This window comes from Microdochium trichocladiopsis (assembly GCF_020744255.1).
Source record: "Microdochium trichocladiopsis strain MPI-CAGE-CH-0230 chromosome Unknown B0I36scaffold_11, whole genome shotgun sequence".
NCBI lineage: Eukaryota > Fungi > Ascomycota > Sordariomycetes > Xylariales > Microdochiaceae > Microdochium > Microdochium trichocladiopsis.
Genome location: NW_025763554.1, coordinates 630,600 through 649,237, shown reverse-complemented (window position 1 = coordinate 649,237; position 18,638 = coordinate 630,600). Strand labels below are relative to the sequence as shown.

Sequence of the window (18,638 nt, the reverse complement as noted above, 5' to 3'; positions counted from 1 at the left end):
TTGTTGCAGAGCTCTTGCAGACATCTACGCATGGCAAGTTCAAGTTCAACCCTGTGCAGATTCAACACAGCCAAGGGCACAGCTGCGACGATGGCAAGATGGCCACGAGGTAGAAATAAAGAGGCAAGTGGCAGGTTTGCCCAGTTGGAAGAACTAATGGGCATGTTGTCGCGACTCGAGGTGGCAGGTCGTGTGCCGCCCAGCGGCGAGCGAGCAGCATGGGAAGCAGCGTTGCATCATCATCGCATGGCCAGTGGGGAACAGCCCGGCCAGGCCCCCTGTCGTGGTGCCGTCAAGACAACGTCTGGGCGTTTGCCGCGGCCGATCGATCGTGTCCTGCCTGCTGGGGGCGTCGATGTCGTGATCTGGCACGGGCTGGCATGTCTGGGTTGTCCAGATCTGCAAATGGCTGTCCCAATTGGCATCCTGTCTCTGGGACGTCTTCTTCAGCCGCACGCACAGTGACAGCTGCCTCGCATGCCTCCCGCGGCCAGGCTAAACCACCAACTGCCTAGCCCAAAGCCCCGCGGGGAGCCTGCTCCGCAAACGCAAACACACCCTACGTCATCTGTCTCAACACCTGCCCAGCATGGCCTCCGGCGCAGTGGTGCAAAAGCAAGGTCTTGCTCGCTTTCAGTACGCCCAATGCCTCACTTGCATCGTCCGTGTTGATCTGTCCCGCTCTGTCGGCTCTGCCAAGTTTCTTCCCCGTCCCTTCTGCTCCCTGGTCATCGTGGAGCCATAAACCCTGCAGTCTCCTCATCAAGCTTGCAGATCCAGATCCAGATCTCATCCACTGCTTCCCTGCCGACCTCGACCTATATCAGAGCCTCGTGCGTCGATATCGAACGCACAGCCTCTTCTTCAACATGTCCTCCTCGCATCCAGACAGCGACCCTACAGGTCCACCATCGGGCGCAGCACAGACGGAAAACACAAACACCGTCTCATCCCTTGTCGACACCATCACCGAAGCCCTGCCTCTCCCCAGCACAACCCAGCCCGTCACAGACCCCTTGAAACACGAAAAGGCCACCCACCTCGCCGAGAAGCCCACGCTCTCGCACGCCCTCGTCATGGACGACCACGAGGAAGTGGGCCATGCCCAGGTCCCTCACGACGACGAGGTCGCCAACCTCGGCTGGAACGAGCCGAAAGAGGAGATCCCGCAGCCCCTCGTGGGCGGCATCGACAATGAGGAGCTCTGGATGCTCACCCGTCGCTTCAACAAGCAAATATACCACGTCAAAGAGACTCCCGCCTCCGTCCCAGGCAACCTCGATCTCAACATCGCCGATGAAGAGGAGTTCAGCCCAGACAAGCTTAGAGCCAATGTCGAGCGTCTCTACATGACCGTCATCATTGGTGTCCTTGGCGCGGTCAAGCACATTGTCCGTCTTCGGTCGTGGCGTGAGTCGCGACGTACCGCGGCCTTTTGTGCTACCTACTTTGTCGCTTGGATCTTTGACCTGATTACTCCCCTGTTGTTGACGACGACAATCACTCTGATCGTCTACCCGCCTGCGAGAGAGACACTCTTCCCTCCCGCACCTTTGGCACTGGTAGACTCCAAGACTGGCGGCGTGCAGAAGCCCAAGTCGGGCGTCCTGGCGAGCCATGATAGCGCCACCGGTGCTCCAGAGAACCATAAGGGCGAGGCCGTTGAGAAGGAGGCTTCCAACTTTTTCAACACGTTTGCCAGTGTCGCCATTACCAGCGCCACCGGCAAGCACCCGCAGGCGGATCCGGATGGTGATGACGATTCTCCTCCTGGTAACAATGTGCCTGACCCGACCTCGATTGCTTCGGGCGCCGCCGAGGCCAAAGAAGTCGCCGCGGGAGGCCAGACACATCCGGCCAAGGACAAGACCAAGGTGCCCATGGAGGCTGCCGTCTGGACCAAGATGCGACCTGCAATGCGCGCCCTGGCCGACATTGCGGACACGTGGGAGCGATTTGGCAACGCCTTGTCTCCAACGCCGCCGTTCCCCAAGCATGTCGGCCGCGTTAGACTTGCCGGCATTCTGGCTCCCCTTCTTCTGGTCTCCCTCTTCACCACATCATACCTGTTCACCAAGGGCATGACCTTTGGCGTCGGCTTCGGTTTCTTTGGCGACCCAATTATCCAACGGGGTCTCGCACTGCTCAACAGGAAGTTCCCACACTGGCAGAAGCTCCTTGAGCTCCGCAATACAGTACTCAAGGGCATCCCGACCAATGCTCAGCTCACCCTTACGCTCCATCGCATCGGCGAGGCCAACAAGGCCCCTCTCCCGCCACCTCCGCGCGTCACCGAAGGTCCTCCTGATCGTCCCGCCGAGATCACAAATGATGAGCTCAGAGCCACCGGCGCGGAGCCTCCCTTGAATGCCACGGACGCCGAAATCGAAGAGGCCATGGCACACGACCCGACTGTTGCCTATGAGACGGGCGGCGACGACATAGACGCAGCCAAGGACAAGAAACACGGCAAGAAGGGCGCCAAGCTTGTCAACTTCTTCAAGAGCTCGACCAAGGGCGCTGTCAAGGCGGTTATTGGCGCGGACCACGTGCGCGCCAAGACGGGCTCGCACCACGCCAAGGACCGCCTGGGCGTCGTGCCCTCGCCTCATAAGGTTTTCACGTCGGGTCCAGTGGACTTCAAGGCTCGCTACAAGGGGCAAAAGGGCCATGTGTACATTTCGAGCAAGGCGACGATCCCGTGCGTGGCGTTCAGCACCGATGTGACCATTGAGAAGATTGGGTCTGTCGATCGCGAGGACCTTCACCCGCTCTGGAGTATACCGATTGGCGACATTGCGGGGCTGAAGAAGCTGGGTGGTTATGGCTGGAAGGCGAAGCTGGTGGTGGGCTGGTCGCTGGGCAGAGAGGTTAATGATGGTCTGGAGATTGAGGACCGCCTGGGAAATGTGTGGCGTATCACGGCCATTCCGCTGCGCGATGAACTTTTCAACCGGCTGATTGCCATGGGCGGGCAGAAGTGGGAGGCGTGGTAAGGCGTTTTGGTTTTATGACGGGCAGCAAGCCGAGGTGCAGATTGTGCGGCAGTAAGAAGACTGTAGCTGGGGTACACGAGCTATGGGTGAATTACATACAAAAGCAAATGAATAATACCTACATTGAACTGCGAGAGAGCTCTTTTTATCGAAGATCGGTGGCTTGGTGGTGAGCGAGGGAGAGTGTATCTCATATCTGCCATGTGAACCGCCAGCGATGGTGGGTGCTCGGCCATCTTCCCGACCCGGCGCCCCACCCGCGAGGTCGGACCCCCCCAGCCGTCGGCATCCCGGGCGCCGGGACCACGAGTGCCGACCATTGTCCAATGTGGGTGGTTTATCGAGAGTGTGAAAGTGGGGTCATCGGACCAGTCCGAGTCTATATCAAGGACCCCCTTCTGCGCTGCCGCCGACGACAACCACCGTGACTTTGTATGACCCCTCCCGCGAACAGGATACGATCACCGCGTCTTGGCACCGCGCCCAGCCTCAAACCTCCTTGACGCCGAGGATTTTCTCAGGCGAACAGCAGTCAACCATCCCCTACAAGGAAAAAGAAGGACAGTCCTTATCGCATCTAGGACATCGACTATTAGTGGTCTGGACTGGGCAGCAAGCAGCAGCAGCAGCAGCAGCAGCAGCAGCAGCAGCAGCAGCAGCAGCAGCAGCAGCAGAACAGCTGGTATCTATCCCTTGACTCTTCGACAGAAGCAAAGCCTGCTCGAGCTCAGAGGAATCACATATTTGACCCACGCGCACCCGGCCGGGGCAATAGTGCCAGAAGAAAAAACACAATAACCCACCCAGACGCCCGAGGGGAATAAAAAAAAAAGGACCGAACAAAGAAGAAAAAGACGAAAAAAAATGGCCGACGCCATGATCGCAGAGTACAAGGCCTCCGGGTTCGGCAACGTGATGGGCTGGGGCGCCAAGCCCGTCCTGCTCATGATCGACGTGTGCAAGGCCTACTGGACCGAAGGATCCCCCTTGTCCACGCTCTCCCACGCCCCCTCCGCCGCGGCGCCCGACGTCATGCGCAAGCTCGTGGCCGCGGCGCGGGCCTCGGGCACGCCGGTCGTCTGGACCGCGGTCGAGTACACGCACCCGGAGATGAAGGACGCGGGGCTCTTCTGGCTCAAGAGCAAGAGCCTGGCGGCGTTCAACGTCGCGGATGATAGGGGGCTGGGCGGGTGGCTTGAGGGCCTGGAGCCCGTGGAGGGGGAGCTTGTGGTCAAGAAGAAGTATGCCAGCGCCTTCTTTGGGACCAACCTGGCGACGGACCTGGCCGTGCTGGGCGCCGACACGGTCGTGCTGTGTGGCGTCAGCACGAGCGGGTGCGTGCGGGCGAGCACGCTGGATGCGATGCAGTCTGGGTATCGGCCTATGGTGAGCTGCCCCTTTTTCTTTCCTTCTCCCTCTCCCTCTCTCGCGCGCGCGCGCACTCTACGCGGAGGGGTAGTGGCCGGTGTGGTGGGATTGTGCTAATAGGTGCTTTCGTGACGTCCAGGTTGTCGCTGCGGCGTGTGGTGATCGCAGTGGTAAGTGCCCTCTAATGACCCAGGAGCAGACAGAAGAGGAAGTCCATTTTTGCTGATTCATGAATTACAAAAACAGACGAGATTCAGAATGCCAACCTGTTCGACCTGAATGCCAAGTATGCCGACGTGGTGACCGAGGCCGAGGCGGTAGAGCATCTCAAGGCAGGGTGGCCTAAGGCATGATGTTTGCAACGTGGAGAAAGCATGTCTTACAGAGAACGTAGCTGGATAGATGCGAACCATGATACAATGATCAAATACTCAAGTGCTCTTTTCCGCTGTGACGTGATGTGGTTATGGTTGTTTTGTTCATCTGATCAAGTGCAAACCAGGTGCGCTTCGACCAGGCCCTGCTGACAGCGCAGGAGTGCGATCCTGGGCGTACAGCGAGATACCGCTTCGTAGATTCTCGGGTGTAGCAGCAGAAAGAAGCAATCACAATAGTGATGGGGCCGACGACGGATCCGAAAACTCAAAATGTAGAAGATATTCTAGGAAGGTAAGCTTTGGGGGTTGCAAGTGACATTACCGTGAATCATCGGCATAGCACTGGCCACTATTCACACCAAACGTTTTCTGATCCATGACAAGATGTGTATTCCCGCACTGGCCTAGATCTACTGACCAACGCTTTCATTGCGCCTCCTGCTCATTCGCGGATAATCCTCGGCCAAAACTGGTAATCAACTCCCTTACGGCCTTGCACAGTATAGCGTCTGCTTCTTCTTCGAAAACTTGTTACGGCAGACCTTCGACGTTCTGCCCGTTGAACTCTTGACTATGACCTGCTTCATTAGAGACGAGATGGCATGCCTACTCCAACTTGACATCTATCCGCTGGCCCAGTAGACTTCCGTACTCGGGACTCGTCTCAAACCCCGGCTCGACAAACAGACGCACCATCGACCGCCTTTCCCACACCCCTTTCTCATGACCTGGATCTAGCATAAGAAGATACAACGCATGCCGGACTCGACCCTCCGGTGCAGCTCTGTACGTCAGCCTCTCCACAACGAGGAAATCAAACACTCCCTCCGGCAACGTGTTCTTGTGCAGGGCGTTGCCCTCGTGCAGCATACCGACCAGAATCCCGCCGTCACTGCCAACCACGTACCCATCGTTGAACGGCTGGTTGCGTATCTCGAGCCGCAGGGTGTTCCCACGCAGACGCAGAGTGTGGTGGTGGCCGCCATCAGCAACGCCAAGATACTCGACCACCAGGTCCGTCTTGGCGTCGTACCTCCTGACCTCGCCCTCGCCGTGGACGAGGTCCAGCGTCTCATTGTACAGCGCGGGGCCCTCCCATCCGACGAAGCTCCAGGACGGGAACGCCAGGCGCCGGCGAGCTTGGACGCTGCGGTGGTGGATCCAGCGCAGGGACTGCGGCAGCTCCGCGAGCGGCAGGCCGAACACGAAGCCGCCCGGCAGGACGGCCTTGCGGAGGTACTCGAGCGCGCCGAGGACGGCGTTGAGCGAGTCCGAGCTGTTGGTCATCTTGCGGTTGGTGTAGGCGTCGACGAGCTGGCGGTAGTGGAAGTCTGCGACCGCCAGGCGGCTTGCTGGGGCGGCATCGGCGTGGGAGGACTACGTAGGGCACGTACCCGTCAGGGATCCGAGCAGTCAAGATACTATGCAGGGCGAATACCTGCCGACCATGACAAGGTCACAGTCACTGGCTGGGTTATATAATGGATTTCAACTCACAGGAAAGTAAAACCCAGTTTGCGTCCCTTCTGGCGGCGCTAGCACCTTGGCCGGATCGACTGTCTCGTCTATAGTCTCCGTGTACTGGGCCGTGTTGCATAACAGGTGAGCCTGGTTCTTGCCAAAGACCAGCCTGCGCGGGCTGAGGAGGAACTCTTGCAGTGTCCACGCCCGTGTGTTGTATTGAGAAGTCATCAACTCGAGCTCTGCCAGGGCGAAGATGGAGACCAGCTCGGTGCCGTCGATGACTTCACAGGCCTGGCTGGGACGTGGGGACTCGTCATCTCGCACGCCGCAGAGCCCCGAATCCGCATTGTCCCCGTGCAGTGCGACAATGGTGATGTAAGCGCAGCTGTACAGGAGGTCCATCATGGCGAGCTGCTGCCTCTGCTGGTCGCTTGCAAACTGGTCGATGCAGAGGGCGTCAACCTACCCACCAGATATACAGTTAGCAGCCAGATCAGGATCGCCACATATTTTGATGAGGGAAACTGGCGACACACCCACAGATAGTCGACGCCAATAGCTTTGGTCACCGTTATCGCATCTTCGATAGTTCTCGGAAGCGTTCCCGCCTCCAGGGCGCCTGGCTGCGGACTGACGCCTCCCCACATGTAGCTCAGCGCGACGTATCGGCATTGAGAGGGGCAGGTGACGATCTTGCGTGCCTTGACGTCAATCATGCGACTCGAGAGCAGCCGATCGGACCACATCCTAGTGCACTGGACCGTGTGCTCCGTCTCGCAGATTCGAAGCCATTGCAGGATCAGCGCAGGATCAACCCTGGCTCCTCTCTTCCTGCCAGGCAGAGCCGGTCTGCTCCGATTGGGGTTGGTGTTGGACAGGCCGATGAACCTCTGGGTTCGGAACAGCTGGGACGTAGACGGCATGCCCAGGTGTTTCGTGTGGAGAGAGATGGCATTGTCTTGGTCCTCGACGTTGAAGTAGACGGCCATCTGCCGCTTGGTTGCATCGTCGCAGCTCGGCTCAAGAGCCACACCCAACCGCTCGTAGGACAGCACCGGCCGGACGTAGTACTCCGTATCGAGGTCTGCATTCGTCAGGGGCCCCGGGAAGACTTGATAGATCAGTCTGCAGAACGGGCAGCTGTCGAAGAGGTCAATGTCGCGGAGCTTGCCCAGCTGAAGACGCCTCCTTTCGTTCTCGAGAAAGGCGCCTTCTGTTCTTGTCAGTTCTTCCCTGATATCGCCAGCCTCCAGTACTTGCACTGGGTTGTAGTCTCTGCATCGCTGGCACAAGACGCCATTGCGAAGTGGCGTCTCCGGTCTGGAAGAGACTCGCCCATTTGCATGCGGCTGCGGCTGCCAAGGTGCGGGGCAAGCTGCAACCCTGTGCCCGACATCATGACAGGATAAACATATAAGTGCCATCAGGGGATACAGGAGAATCAAATACTGCAGTGCTCGTGTGATGTGGTTGATATTGCGCGGGAGATTGCAACGCACGTGGTAGAGTTTAGACAAGGCAAATTCACGGGGTAGTGCGCCTGTTTGAACATGGTGAAAAGTTGGGGGTTTGTTTCCCCTCTGGCGCGACAGGGGTTGCGACCGGGTCGATCCGTCTGCGATAGGAAGGGCATAACGGCACGAAAATTGTGGTAGGAGAGGCGGCCCTGTGGCTTGAAAGTTACGAAAACCTAGCGGTTCACAGGCTATAGAAACTCGTTTGCCGCTCAGAGGTCTAGAGTTGGTGTGGTCCAGATGTTGTACATTCTAGGTCTGCCCTCGGCTGCGTCACGACCCGACATTCCTGCTGGGTATACTGCACCGGCCGCCTCAATGGATTTGCACTAGAAGACATCGGGAAGACTTTGACCACATGCTAACATCTGAGGTATTCAGATATCGCCTCTAAGTTGCCTAGCCTTCCACGCTTGTCGAGCGATCGGGATCAATATGAGCTTGTGAGGGCCGGTATGATAATGAGCCAAAGAAGGTAAGATCAAGGGAGTATTGTTCAATTGCTCTGTCGGTGCTACAGGCACGGCATGTGGGTAATACGCCGCTTCCTATACGCCAGTCCCAGCCTTCTTGCTATCTTCCTCGGCGGCCTTGTCCCGTGGGATTCGGAACCTGGGCCCAATCTTCATCTCAAGATACATCAATGGTATGCAGAGCAGACAGATGCCCGCGAGGAGAAGATATGCCCAGGTATACCCCAGTACCGAAGACACCATGCGCTCCGTCACTCCCACCATCATGGCGCCCAATAAACAGCGGGTGCAGTTTATCTGTTTCTCCCTGTCAGCTCGAGGCATTGCGGATTGAAGCCAACTTCGAACCACGAATGGATGAGTGTGAAAAGGGGACGAGAAAGCATGAAGTGGTCCACGTTAATGAGGGTTGAACACTTACGCATGCAGTTGCCGAGGAACTTCGGGACTGCAAGATGTCGATCATCAGCGTCGTTGTCGAGTTGAGAACAGCCATGCCCGTATACCCAACTAGCGCAGATATCAGAGTCAGTATTCACAATCGCCACCGCAAGGCTTCGGTGATTCATCTTACGGATAGCCTGCAGTACTAGGGGCGCCGCGATGGGCACAGAATGCCCGATACACGCGCCCCAGCCCACGACCGCAGCCGCCATCAGCACAACATGGGCCGGCATCGTCCTCAGCCGCGCGTGCTCCTTTGGAAACCTTGGGACCTCCACGGCGCTGCTCCCCCCCGCCACAGCAGCAGCAGCAGTTTCTGCTTCAGCTACCACGGCTGCATGCCGGCTTTTTGCCCTTGCATACTCCCGGTCGAGCAACTTCCCCGTCAATGTCGCTCCCAAAATCATGCCCAGGCCTGTTGGTAGGTATCCGATCCCGAGCAACGTGGTCGAGAGCCACGGATACGCGTGTTCCAGCGCGGAAGAGGTGGTCGCCATGATGGAGTAGTATACCGAGTACGTCACCGCGTTGAAGCTCAAGGTCAGGGCGACATCAGGGTATGTGAAGAGGATGAAAGGGTTGATGGAGGGTTTCTTGGCGGACGGGTCTCGTTTTGGGGCTGGATGGGTCCGCACGCCGCGGCCGAACACCTTGATGACCGGCTGATTGAGGACAGGATTTGGAGGTCGGATGGATCCGTTGCCGACGAGGCTGCGGAGGGTTTCGGGGAGGAAACTGTGGAAACCTTGGTCAGGCTGTCCTCGATATCATTTTCTTACAGGACATCAAGAGATCCAGCGGGGCTGACTATCTGACTTACAGGGAGATGAGCACCATACAAATGGCGGCCATGATGACGAGAGCCCAGAAAATGGCCCTGTGAGACGTCAATGAGATTGAGCGTTGCGAAGATTGGATGACAGGCACTCACCTCCACCCCAGTCCGTCAGCTAAAGCACCGCCAATCGCTGGACCGACGCATGTGGCAAGCTGTGCATGTTAGTGAACCGCAAGAGAAAAAAAGAGTCCCAGGCGGCTCATTTCGCGCTCAACCGTGTTGCTGATGGACGTACCATGGGTCCAAGGTTAAAGAAGCCGAAGTAACCGCCCCTGGTGAGTACGTATCAGCGAATATCAAGATGGTGTATGACACGTCTGCAAGCCAACTTACCTCTCCTCCGGTGTTGCAATGTCACCAGTCACGCCTGCGCCAAGGGCGATCATGCTAGCGCACCCACCAGCTTGGAAGAGGCGGAGGAAAATCTGGCGGTTTTGAGTTCCAGTCAGTAATAGTGGTTCGGGGACGGACACAAAGGAGCACCTACCAGCAGCCAGAATGCATTCTCGGGACACAGGGCGAGGCCGACGCAGGAGCCCAGCAGGACGGTCAGGCAGGCGAGGTATACGGGTCGTCGGCCATAGCGGTCTGAGAGGGGTCCCCAGAGCATGGGAGCTGTTTACCGTCCTTGTCAGCATTTTACGAGAGTTTCGTCTGTTCATCCCAGAAATGACAACTTCCGGCTGGGAAGGAGGAGGTAAAGACTTACAAATGCCTTGCATGACGAGATAGGCTATACAAAATGTGAAATGCAGATGAGTATTGCGTCTATGGCTGCAATAGTTGTCTGGGGAAGGATTGAATAGTGGCGGTGCAACATACCAGTCACAGTCTGATTGATCGCCTCCTGCGACACGCCGAACGAGACACCTATCAGAGGTACCGCAGGGAAGTAGATCGTCGCTGGGAGCGTGCTAGCTCATGAGGAGCAATGTTAGTGACTATGGAAAGCGTATCTGTAGACGCTGAGCGTGGCAATACCTGTAGACCCCAGCAAACGCCACGGTGAGCACGATGCACCACCGCTCGCGGCGCGTGTAGATGCTGTACGGTTCCTTGTCTTCGTCCCGGGGCTGCGCCGCGTTCTTGTCTGTAGCTTTCTCGGCGTCGAGAACTCCGCCTCTTTCTTCACTAAGAGATCCATCTTGCCGTTGTTGCGTCCGCTGCAATGGAGCAGCAACCACGGCGCGATCAGTTGTGAAGGTTGAAGCACTGACGTCAGCGCTATCTTCATATGGCTCAGACCTGTCCGCGGTCATATCAGCCATACTGTCCCCTTCGCCATGCTTGATCCCGCCCGTGAGTGGTGTAGCCGTGGCCTGTCCCTGGCTCTCGTCCTCCGTAGCGTCGTCGACAACCTGTTTCTGAGCACCGGGCTCCTGCTGATCGGGAGCGGGCCGGTCTCGGCTGCCGGCACCCAACATCTGTGCTGTCGTCCGTGGCCGTCGTAGTCAGCTCTTGCCCGTGTTGATAAATAGTTATAATCTCTGCTTGTCGTGCACGCGCCTTGTGTTGTCTTCCCGTGACCCTCGCATTCGGCCCAATCTATGCCCATTGATTATGAAAAGATCTCAATGAGATGGACACCACAAATCCTGCGAGCGCAGTCTCCCCCTGGTCCCGTAATCGGCGCCGTTGGACCCCGGTAAAAGCGGGCGCTATGCCTGATCCCGCTGATAGAGGAGCGAGGAAAAGACTGGGGCCGACGGACGCGATGAGCCGTGACGTATGGGCCCCGGCGGACTATTCTTTCCGATGTGCACAATCTAGCTCTAGCACGCTTTTGTGATGCATAATGTCACTTTTTCACTTTGGCAGAGCAACAACGGATTTTAGGCCTGCTTCTACTTACCAATGATTATTATGCACGCTTTGATGGACTTAAAGGAATCGCGCAATTTATATTTTCACTCACATGCCTGAAGAAAGGCTATAAACCCAAGCTCCGTTCGGCTGAAACCAAATGCCTCCAATCTCTGCATCACTGTTAAGATGACTAGGCACAAACAAACATATGATCATTCTGGCATCTGGTTAAAATTAGAAATAATTGTGTGCGACAATGCGAACCTTGATTCATGATTATGGGGATGCCGTATCCATATGTACTTTTGCAGATGTACAGAACAAGGTCGTGTGCAGGAGGCCAAGGCCAACGCGCAAAGAACGCTCCAAATAACGTAATCCACGGGTGAGCGGGTCACACGGGTGAACGGGTCACTTTACTGCAATTTAATTGAGGTTCACTTCCTTCTCCTTTTTCTCCACCTCTAATTATGGGACGACAATCAATTGAAAGTGATTTGGTTCTAGCGTTAAATGCGCTCCAATCCGACCCAAAATTAAGCGTACGAAAGGCTGCGCAGATCTATAATGTATCTCGTACGACACTCCAGTAACGATACCACGGCCGAGCTGCGAAACACGACACCCGACTACCCTGCTAGAAATTAACCTTATACGAAGAGGAGAGTATCGTACGATACGTACTCGACCTAGATTCGCGTTCGTTTCCACCGCGGTTAAGTGGTATTTGAGAAATGGCGGATCGACTCCTCCGTATACGCGACGCGCTACGCGTTAGAACGAACTGGGCCTCAACCTTCGTACGACGACGACCTAAGCTCCGTACGTATTTTAATCGAAGAATCGATTATTAGAGGGTCCTTTACGAGGATCCGGACGCGTATCGTACGTAGTTTAAGCTCGTACGAAATATAATCGCGAAATACGGGATCCACGATAACAACATCTACAACTTCGACGAAACGGGCTTCGCGATAGGTAAAATCTCCGCTGAAACTGTTGTTACGACCTCCGATCAACGCGGGAGGCTAAGAGCCGTATAACAAGGTAATCAGGAATGGGTTACAGTAATCTAAGGTATCGTGTCGTACGGCTATTTTGTGACGACCCGATGTCACGATCCTGCCTCCGGGGTCAACCGTCTGGCAGGGCGCTGGGGTTGCTGTTCCGCAAGATAGGTAAAGCCTGTGCAATAACAACTAACACTCTGCTGTCGTTCTCTCTCTGGGTTGTCGTTCGTGTCTCTTGGAAGAGATACCAGTCTCGGCAATTGAGTGACTAGTTCAAGTGTGGGTGAAACTGATACTTAGATTGATCGCTGAAGTACAAAGGTAATGACTGTCTATCTAGAAGATCCTTCTGGCTCTATATATCCCTTTGTCCTTCATCGTGCCCGTCGTCCTGCGACACCGTTGGGTCGCATGCCGACAGTTTGTTGTCGCAAGACCGACGGATGATGGTCGCCGTGCGACCGTTCATCGTCGGCTGCTGACATAAGGTGGGTGCTTACATAATGTGTTCCCCGCCAGCCTTCGCTGGTCCGCCCTTGTCCCTAGCCTGATCCTGCGGCCTTGTTTGTGCTGGGCTTGTTTGTTACCTCAGCCCCAAGCAGTTCCCCTGTTGGTCGGGTCGTCACACCCGACCAACAGGTCGCAAGATCGGGCCAGGGACAAGGGCAGGTCATGCACGCGGGGCAGCACACCCCTGGTTACATAAGCATCCCATTATGTCAGCCAGACGGAAGTGGATCGCTGGGATCACCACAGATCCAAGACGATCCAGGATCACCGAGGATCACCAAGGATCCAAGACGATCCAGGATCACGAGGAAACCAAGTGATCCAGGGAACCACGATGAAGGACAAAGGATATATAGCACCAGGAGGATCTCCTTGTAGACAGTCATTACCTTTGTACTTCAGCGATCAATCTAAGTATCACCCTCACCCTTCACTTGACCTAGTCACTCAATTGATCCGAGTGTGATATCTCGCAAGAGACACGAACGACAACCCCCTCGAGAACACGAGAAGCACGGAGTCAGTATTGCATGAGGTCGCTACCTGCCTTATTCAGAACATAAACCCCACCGCGCCGATCAGACGGTTGACCCCGGAGATCGGATCGTGACATATTTAATCCCGCCGTACATTATCTTCGCCGGGAAGGTCCACCTTAACTCCTAGACCGCGAATAGCCCTCTACCGGCTAACTAGGTAATCGCGCTTTTAGAAAACGGTTAGACGACGAACGAGAGAGGCCTAGAATAGGTAAAACACTTCGATTTCCATATAAAGAGTCGTACGAAGGGTACCTACCGCCTCCTTATCCTCGACGGCTACGAGAGCCACCATTCCGTCGATTTCGAGCTCTACTGCAAGGAATAGAATATCGTTACCCTCTATATACCTGCTTATTCGTCGCATAAGTTCCAGCCTCTCGATGTTAGGTGTTTTGGACCTCTAAAACGGGCGTACGGTAAAGAAATCGAAGGTCTAATGCGGGCGTACGTAACCCACGTTTCAAAGGAGGACTTCCTCCCAGCCTTTTATAAGGCGTACAACGCTGCAATAACCAAATCAAACATCCAGGCAGGCTTTAGAGCGACAGGCCTAGTACCGTACGACCCGGACTATGTAATTTCGCAGCTAGATATAAAGCTTCGTACGCCAACACTACTAGGTTCTGCCGGACTACCACCCCCCTGGGTCTCAAAGACGCCGAATAACCCGATTAAGGCCGAATCGCAGACGGAGTATATTAAAAATCGCATCGTATAACACTAGAATAGCTCACCGTTATCCATAATCGCAAGCCTTAAGCAGCTTAATAAAGGGATCGCGATAATAGTATATGAGCAGACCCTTATACGCTACGACCTCGCCGAACTTCGAGATGTGAACGACCGCCTTAGCCGCCGTCGTCGTACGAAAAGAAAGCAGCTATAGAAAGGAGGGTCCCTTACTATTGATCAAGCAAAGGATTTGAAGGCTTAAATCGATACGACGTAGCAGTTAGTAGCGGAAACGAGTTAGAATAGTGGGCGTACGAGGAGGCCCGAAACGCGCACGCGGCGATATGGCGTCTACGGCGAGCCCGGTTATAATACTCGTACGTATCAGAAAGTTGTATCTACCTCTGAAGAAGAGGATTCCGAATAGTTTTAATTGATTTCAGGCGTTGTGGTTGAATTGTCTTACATATTGTTGTACGAGTCACTGGAAGGTGACCCGTTCACCCGTGTGACCCGCTCACCCGTGGATTACGTTAATCATCAACAACAAAGACATCATCAAGTCATCACCCAGAGAACTACCAACTCAAAATTATGTCCAATCCACGCGTCCCTAGATCTCATCCTCATCACCATCATCATCCTCAGTATCATCATCCCAATCATCGTCACCATCCTCCTCATCCGCCGGTAATCGATTAACCCTCCTCATTAGGATAATACCCCGCTTCCTGTTCGGATATCCCGCAAGACTCTGGAAGACAGGTCCATTGAACCCGCCCGTGATGCCAAGCGCCTGGACAACTTGATTGCCTACGTTCGTGGTAACGACATTGGGCAGGTTGGCCAGGGTGTAGACGGTACCAGCTATGGTGCCCTTAAGGTCGCTCTGGCGGTCGAGCATCTTCTGACGGCACTCGGGCAAGACGTCCAGGCTGATTAGGGTCTGTATCACCTGGTCAATCGTGATCTGCACCGCGACTAGCTGCTGCAGTACCAGGTTGACATCGAGACTGAGGGGGCTGCAGAGCACGCCGATTCGGTTGATGCATGCGTTTTGTACAGTGGTGAGCAGCCTCTCCTCAGCATCAATCAGCTTCACGTAAACGGCGGTAGATGTTAGCATTATTCTTTAAATAAAGATGTAGACTTGAGTGAGGATAAAATAGGCCGAGGATGATGTGCTGGAGGAGGAAATGCGCTTGGTCACGCATCAGGGCCCAAGGTACTTACCTGGAAAACCAGTTGACAGATGTCGAGCTGGACGCCGACCGAAAGGCAACCACCCCCGGCACTGACAGCAGCCAATATTCCGAGGACGTTGACGTTGAGAAGGGTGTTTATGGAGCCCAAGTCGGCGAGAAGTTGCTGTTGCGGACACCGGCGGCCGGTCAGATTCTTTCCCTGACGGAACGTGATGGAGGGCATTGCTTGCTTGAGGGACTTACCGTGGATGTCAGTGTCGTCGATACCAACGGGCTGAGTGGGCCCAACAGTGGATTTGAGGCCACGACTGGGTTCGCGGCCTTGTTGATGGCTGTTGTGACGGAGCCCAGCCCTGTCGACAGCGCGGGCACATTGAGGAGAGGGCTGGCAGCAGGCACGCAGAGGGCTATCGTGGCAGATGCGCCGACCTGGCTGGAGAAGAGGGGGTTTGCCGACAAGCCAATGGTCCCGCTCACGATGTTCGTGGGAACACTGACGGACACGCTCACCGACACACCCGCCGAGACGCTGGGCGTTATGGTCGGTATGCTGGCGGAGACGCTGGCAGAGACGCCTACCGAGACGCTCGCCGATATGGTCGGTACGCTTGCAGAGACACCCGCCGAGACGCTGGCCGAGACTCTGATGGAGGACGACGATAGTCTGATCGAGCTCGAGGAAACTACTGGGCTGAGGATTGATCCGACGAGTGAGGTCACTGGGTTGAGGGCTGAGGTAAGGGGTAGATTCAACTGTCTCTCCTCGATAGCATCAGCTGAGGCGGTGGTGGCCAGGCACAAGGCCAGGAACTTCAGGATGTCGAGTTTCATCTTGGCGGTGGTACCAGAACAAAGGCTCCGGGCGGGCTGGTCGATGCAAGAAGGCAGAGGGAACGCAAGACACGCAGGCGAAACTGCGGCATCCTGCGACACCGGGTCGTTTCTAGGCTATATGAGGTGGCCGTCCCGGACTGGACATGCCAGGCCAGCAAGGACCAGCGCCCATGGCATACGCTCAAAGGTCTCGATCAAAGATCGTGTGGCGGACAATGGAAAGGCTAACATGGCGACGTAGCGGATCTCGGAGAGTTTTGGCGCCGTGCAAGAAAGTTCCGAGCCAAAGCATGTGTCCAAATCCGGCCAGCGCCAGCGCCTCTGCTCCGGGCTCGCGGAAATGCCAGAACGCGGCCCTATTGTCCAGGAAGAGCCCGCCTGCCTTGGCACTGCGCTGCTGTGCGTAATCAGCTTGGCCCGTCTCGAATCGCATCGGGTCGTGGGCGCATTGTCAGTCTCGGGCCGAGCTCCCCTGGGCTATGTCGTGGTGTGGGAGTATACTCATTGAGGGACTGTGACCGGACTACTCTCAGAAATCCTCTCGAGACTTACTGTAACCTCAGGATGGAGCACCATGGGGCTGCAACAACTGGCCGTTGTCCCATCGTGTCATGCCGCAGTTGTATGGCGTTTGGACTGGGGTGCTTGCTGTCAAGGGAGAGGCGGCTGGGTAGGAGGCTTGTCTCAATCACGACGAGGCGAGTGCGACAAAGCAGTGGCACCCACGCCACCTCGTTTAACCTTTCAAGGGTTGCTGTCAAGCCCGCTTGACAAGCTTCCCCGTGATAGCGCAGAACCCTATATTCCAGGCTAATTCGGAGCTTGCCGACCAAAAGCATCCGAGGCGTCATCGCCAGAGCCTCCTTGGGACACCCCCACAGCATCCTGCGCGTCGCCACTGCAAGCTTGCAAGCTCGCCGTCACAGTCGCTTAGCAGTTTCCGGCCAGTTCGGTGGGGCCAGACGAGCTGGCGCAGGATGCTCTCAGTTGGACGCACGATCTGAATTCATAGTCACTTCATGCTTGCTGGCCAGGGCCTTCGTCATCCAGCCAGCCACCTGACTGACAAGCACCTGCTCGTCCTGGCGCAGAGGCGGGGTGATTCGACCCGGAGATCGGTTCTATAGAGTCATAGAGCACAATGCGACCATGTTTCTGCGCTAAGAGAAGGCGACCTCAACAACAACCTGCGAGCTGGCTAGCTGCAGACGATAGTGACATGAGCCGCAATACATCAAATCCGCCGAGCTGGGAACTTTTTCGGCCGCTACGCCCACATCGAGCTGGTTCAGATCTGTTCCCAAGGAGATTCGGGGAGGGATGACGAAGCAGAGAAAGGGTGGCGGGCGCGTCTGCCATGATGACTGCACCCTGGCCCCGCCTCCTGGCTTCCCCAGGGCGGGCCGATGTGTATCATTTTGGCCTCGGGAACCTTGCGTAAGCTCGTCACTCCCTGACCTTTAGACTTTGGAGCATACGGAAGTTACCGTGGCGGAGCTCACCCCCGCGTATCAATGCACTTTCATTCCGGTGTGTCAGCTCCGGACTCTCGTCACCCTTGGTATAGGCCGGAGAGCACTGATGTGTAGTCCATGACCCCTTCTGTCTGTTTGCAGCACCCTAGATCTAGGCAAGAATTTTCCGCTACTGGCGCACGCCTCCAGCTTTAGTACAGCCCTGCCAAACGCGCCAAGTTGATGATCTTGAAAACCCTACAAGACGTGACTTCCCCCCTGTGAGGGATGACGGTCCTGTGTTTCTCCAGACACACAGAAGGTACATGGCTTCATGCTGGCTTATGTCATAGAATGGATCCAGCTCAGCTGAAGCACAGGCATATGGATATTTCATCCCTGCCCTTGTGCCTGCCCCAGTCCTTGATCCTAGGCCGGTCTACTCACCACTGGTGAGCGCCACGGCTTCCTGGTGAATCTGGACCCTGGTACAAGGTGGCGTTGGCACGTCCAATCTAGACTCTCCCGCATACGTGTTGAACTTCCAGGCCGACCAAGAGGCGGTATTCGCTCGACGTGTCGCTGACTTTGCAATTGGGTTTCTCGTTTTTGAAACCAAAACATCCAGCAAAACTGTCCGTCCATAGTTCTTGGTCTTCATTGGCTTCTACAACCTTGCCTAAGGAACACTTACTGCGATGAGCACTAGGAGACCTCGGAGAGTTCGAGTAGGATGACCCAGTGGAACCCCCACGCCCTTTCCCTGCATTGTCGTTCTTTCACTATCGCAAACTTGATCATGTCCCCCTCTCTGCGCTCCTCTTTCTTGCACACGGAGTAAATTAGATACATCAGGGCTGCTCACATAGACACATCACCAAGGGGCAAGAGGAATAGCCGGCATCATCGACCAGTCCAGACTCTCGCCGCCGCGCCAAAATGGATCGTCCAGTCGTACTATGCTCATGCTCAGGCACGTAAGTTGCCGAAGTCCTCCCGGGACCATTTCAGAGGCATCTAGATCACAAAGCCCCGCGCCGTCTTTATCAGCTCCCGTGAGCCACGATGGTCTGCAGCAGTCGGTCTGCAAGATTATCCGTCGCTGCTTATAGTTTGCAACATCCGCCGACC

At 55.8% G+C, this 18,638-nt stretch overlaps 6 protein-coding genes across 6 annotated transcripts; 2 read left to right on the top strand and 4 right to left on the bottom strand.

Annotated features, from left to right (window-relative positions):
- Positions 1-539: 539 nt before the first annotated feature.
- B0I36DRAFT_335428 (uncharacterized protein) lies at positions 540-1,878 on the bottom strand. The gene has a single exon (XM_046155475.1). The coding sequence runs from the start codon at positions 1,851-1,853 to the stop codon at positions 948-950; it is 906 nt and encodes a 301-aa protein (XP_046006431.1). The 5' UTR covers positions 1,854-1,878; the 3' UTR covers positions 540-947.
- On the top strand, positions 1,809-3,129 carry B0I36DRAFT_335427 (uncharacterized protein). Its single transcript, XM_046155474.1, has one exon. The coding sequence runs from the start codon at positions 1,881-1,883 to the stop codon at positions 2,994-2,996; it is 1,116 nt and encodes a 371-aa protein (XP_046006430.1). The 5' UTR covers positions 1,809-1,880; the 3' UTR covers positions 2,997-3,129.
- Positions 3,130-3,872: 743 nt separating this feature from the next.
- B0I36DRAFT_253664 (putative N-carbamoylsarcosine amidase) lies at positions 3,873-4,717 on the top strand (the record flags this gene model as incomplete). The annotated part of the gene is made up of 3 exons (XM_046150770.1): positions 3,873-4,382; positions 4,504-4,534; positions 4,611-4,717. 3 exons carry the CDS (start codon positions 3,873-3,875, stop codon positions 4,715-4,717), a joined length of 648 nt encoding a protein of 215 aa, XP_046006429.1.
- Positions 4,718-5,126: 409 nt separating this feature from the next.
- Positions 5,127-7,235, bottom strand: B0I36DRAFT_335424 (heterokaryon incompatibility protein-domain-containing protein). Its single transcript, XM_046155473.1, has 3 exons — positions 6,742-7,235; positions 6,239-6,667; positions 5,127-6,118 (listed from the first exon to the last, which is right to left on the bottom strand). The coding sequence occupies exons 1-3, from the start codon at positions 7,192-7,194 to the stop codon at positions 5,348-5,350; spliced, it is 1,653 nt and encodes a 550-aa protein (XP_046006428.1). The 5' UTR covers positions 7,195-7,235; the 3' UTR covers positions 5,127-5,347.
- Positions 7,236-8,267: 1,032 nt separating this feature from the next.
- B0I36DRAFT_394871 (major facilitator superfamily domain-containing protein) lies at positions 8,268-10,733 on the bottom strand (the record flags this gene model as incomplete). Its single annotated transcript, XM_046161509.1, has 11 exons — positions 8,268-8,489; positions 8,614-8,702; positions 8,767-9,371; positions 9,457-9,513; positions 9,568-9,626; positions 9,710-9,746; positions 9,808-9,899; positions 9,962-10,089; positions 10,184-10,207; positions 10,297-10,388; positions 10,456-10,733. The coding sequence occupies 11 exons, from the start codon at positions 10,731-10,733 to the stop codon at positions 8,268-8,270; spliced, it is 1,683 nt and encodes a 560-aa protein (XP_046006427.1).
- Positions 10,734-14,627: 3,894 nt separating this feature from the next.
- B0I36DRAFT_368202 (uncharacterized protein) lies at positions 14,628-16,050 on the bottom strand (the record flags this gene model as incomplete). The annotated part of the gene is made up of 3 exons (XM_046159583.1): positions 14,628-15,110; positions 15,248-15,382; positions 15,463-16,050. 3 exons carry the CDS (start codon positions 16,048-16,050, stop codon positions 14,628-14,630), a joined length of 1,206 nt encoding a protein of 401 aa, XP_046006426.1.
- Between the last annotated feature and the right edge of the window lie 2,588 nt (positions 16,051-18,638).

Coding starts and splice junctions, on each gene's coding strand:
- B0I36DRAFT_335428 (XM_046155475.1), bottom strand. CDS start 1,853: ATGTGTCTGGCCTCCCGCGGCGACTTCTTTGGCCTCGGCGGCGCCCGA.
- B0I36DRAFT_335427 (XM_046155474.1), top strand. CDS start 1,881: ATGGAGGCTGCCGTCTGGACCAAGATGCGACCTGCAATGCGCGCCCTG.
- B0I36DRAFT_335424 (XM_046155473.1), bottom strand. CDS start 7,194: ATGGCCGTCTACTTCAACGTCGAGGACCAAGACAATGCCATCTCTCTC. Junction 6,668..6,741: donor TTGGCGTCGACTATCTGTGG/GTGTGTCGCCAG, acceptor TCTGGTGGGTAG/GTTGACGCCCTCTGCATCGA. Junction 6,119..6,238: donor AAACTGGGTTTTACTTTCCT/GTGAGTTGAAAT, acceptor TGCCCTACGTAG/TCCTCCCACGCCGATGCCGC.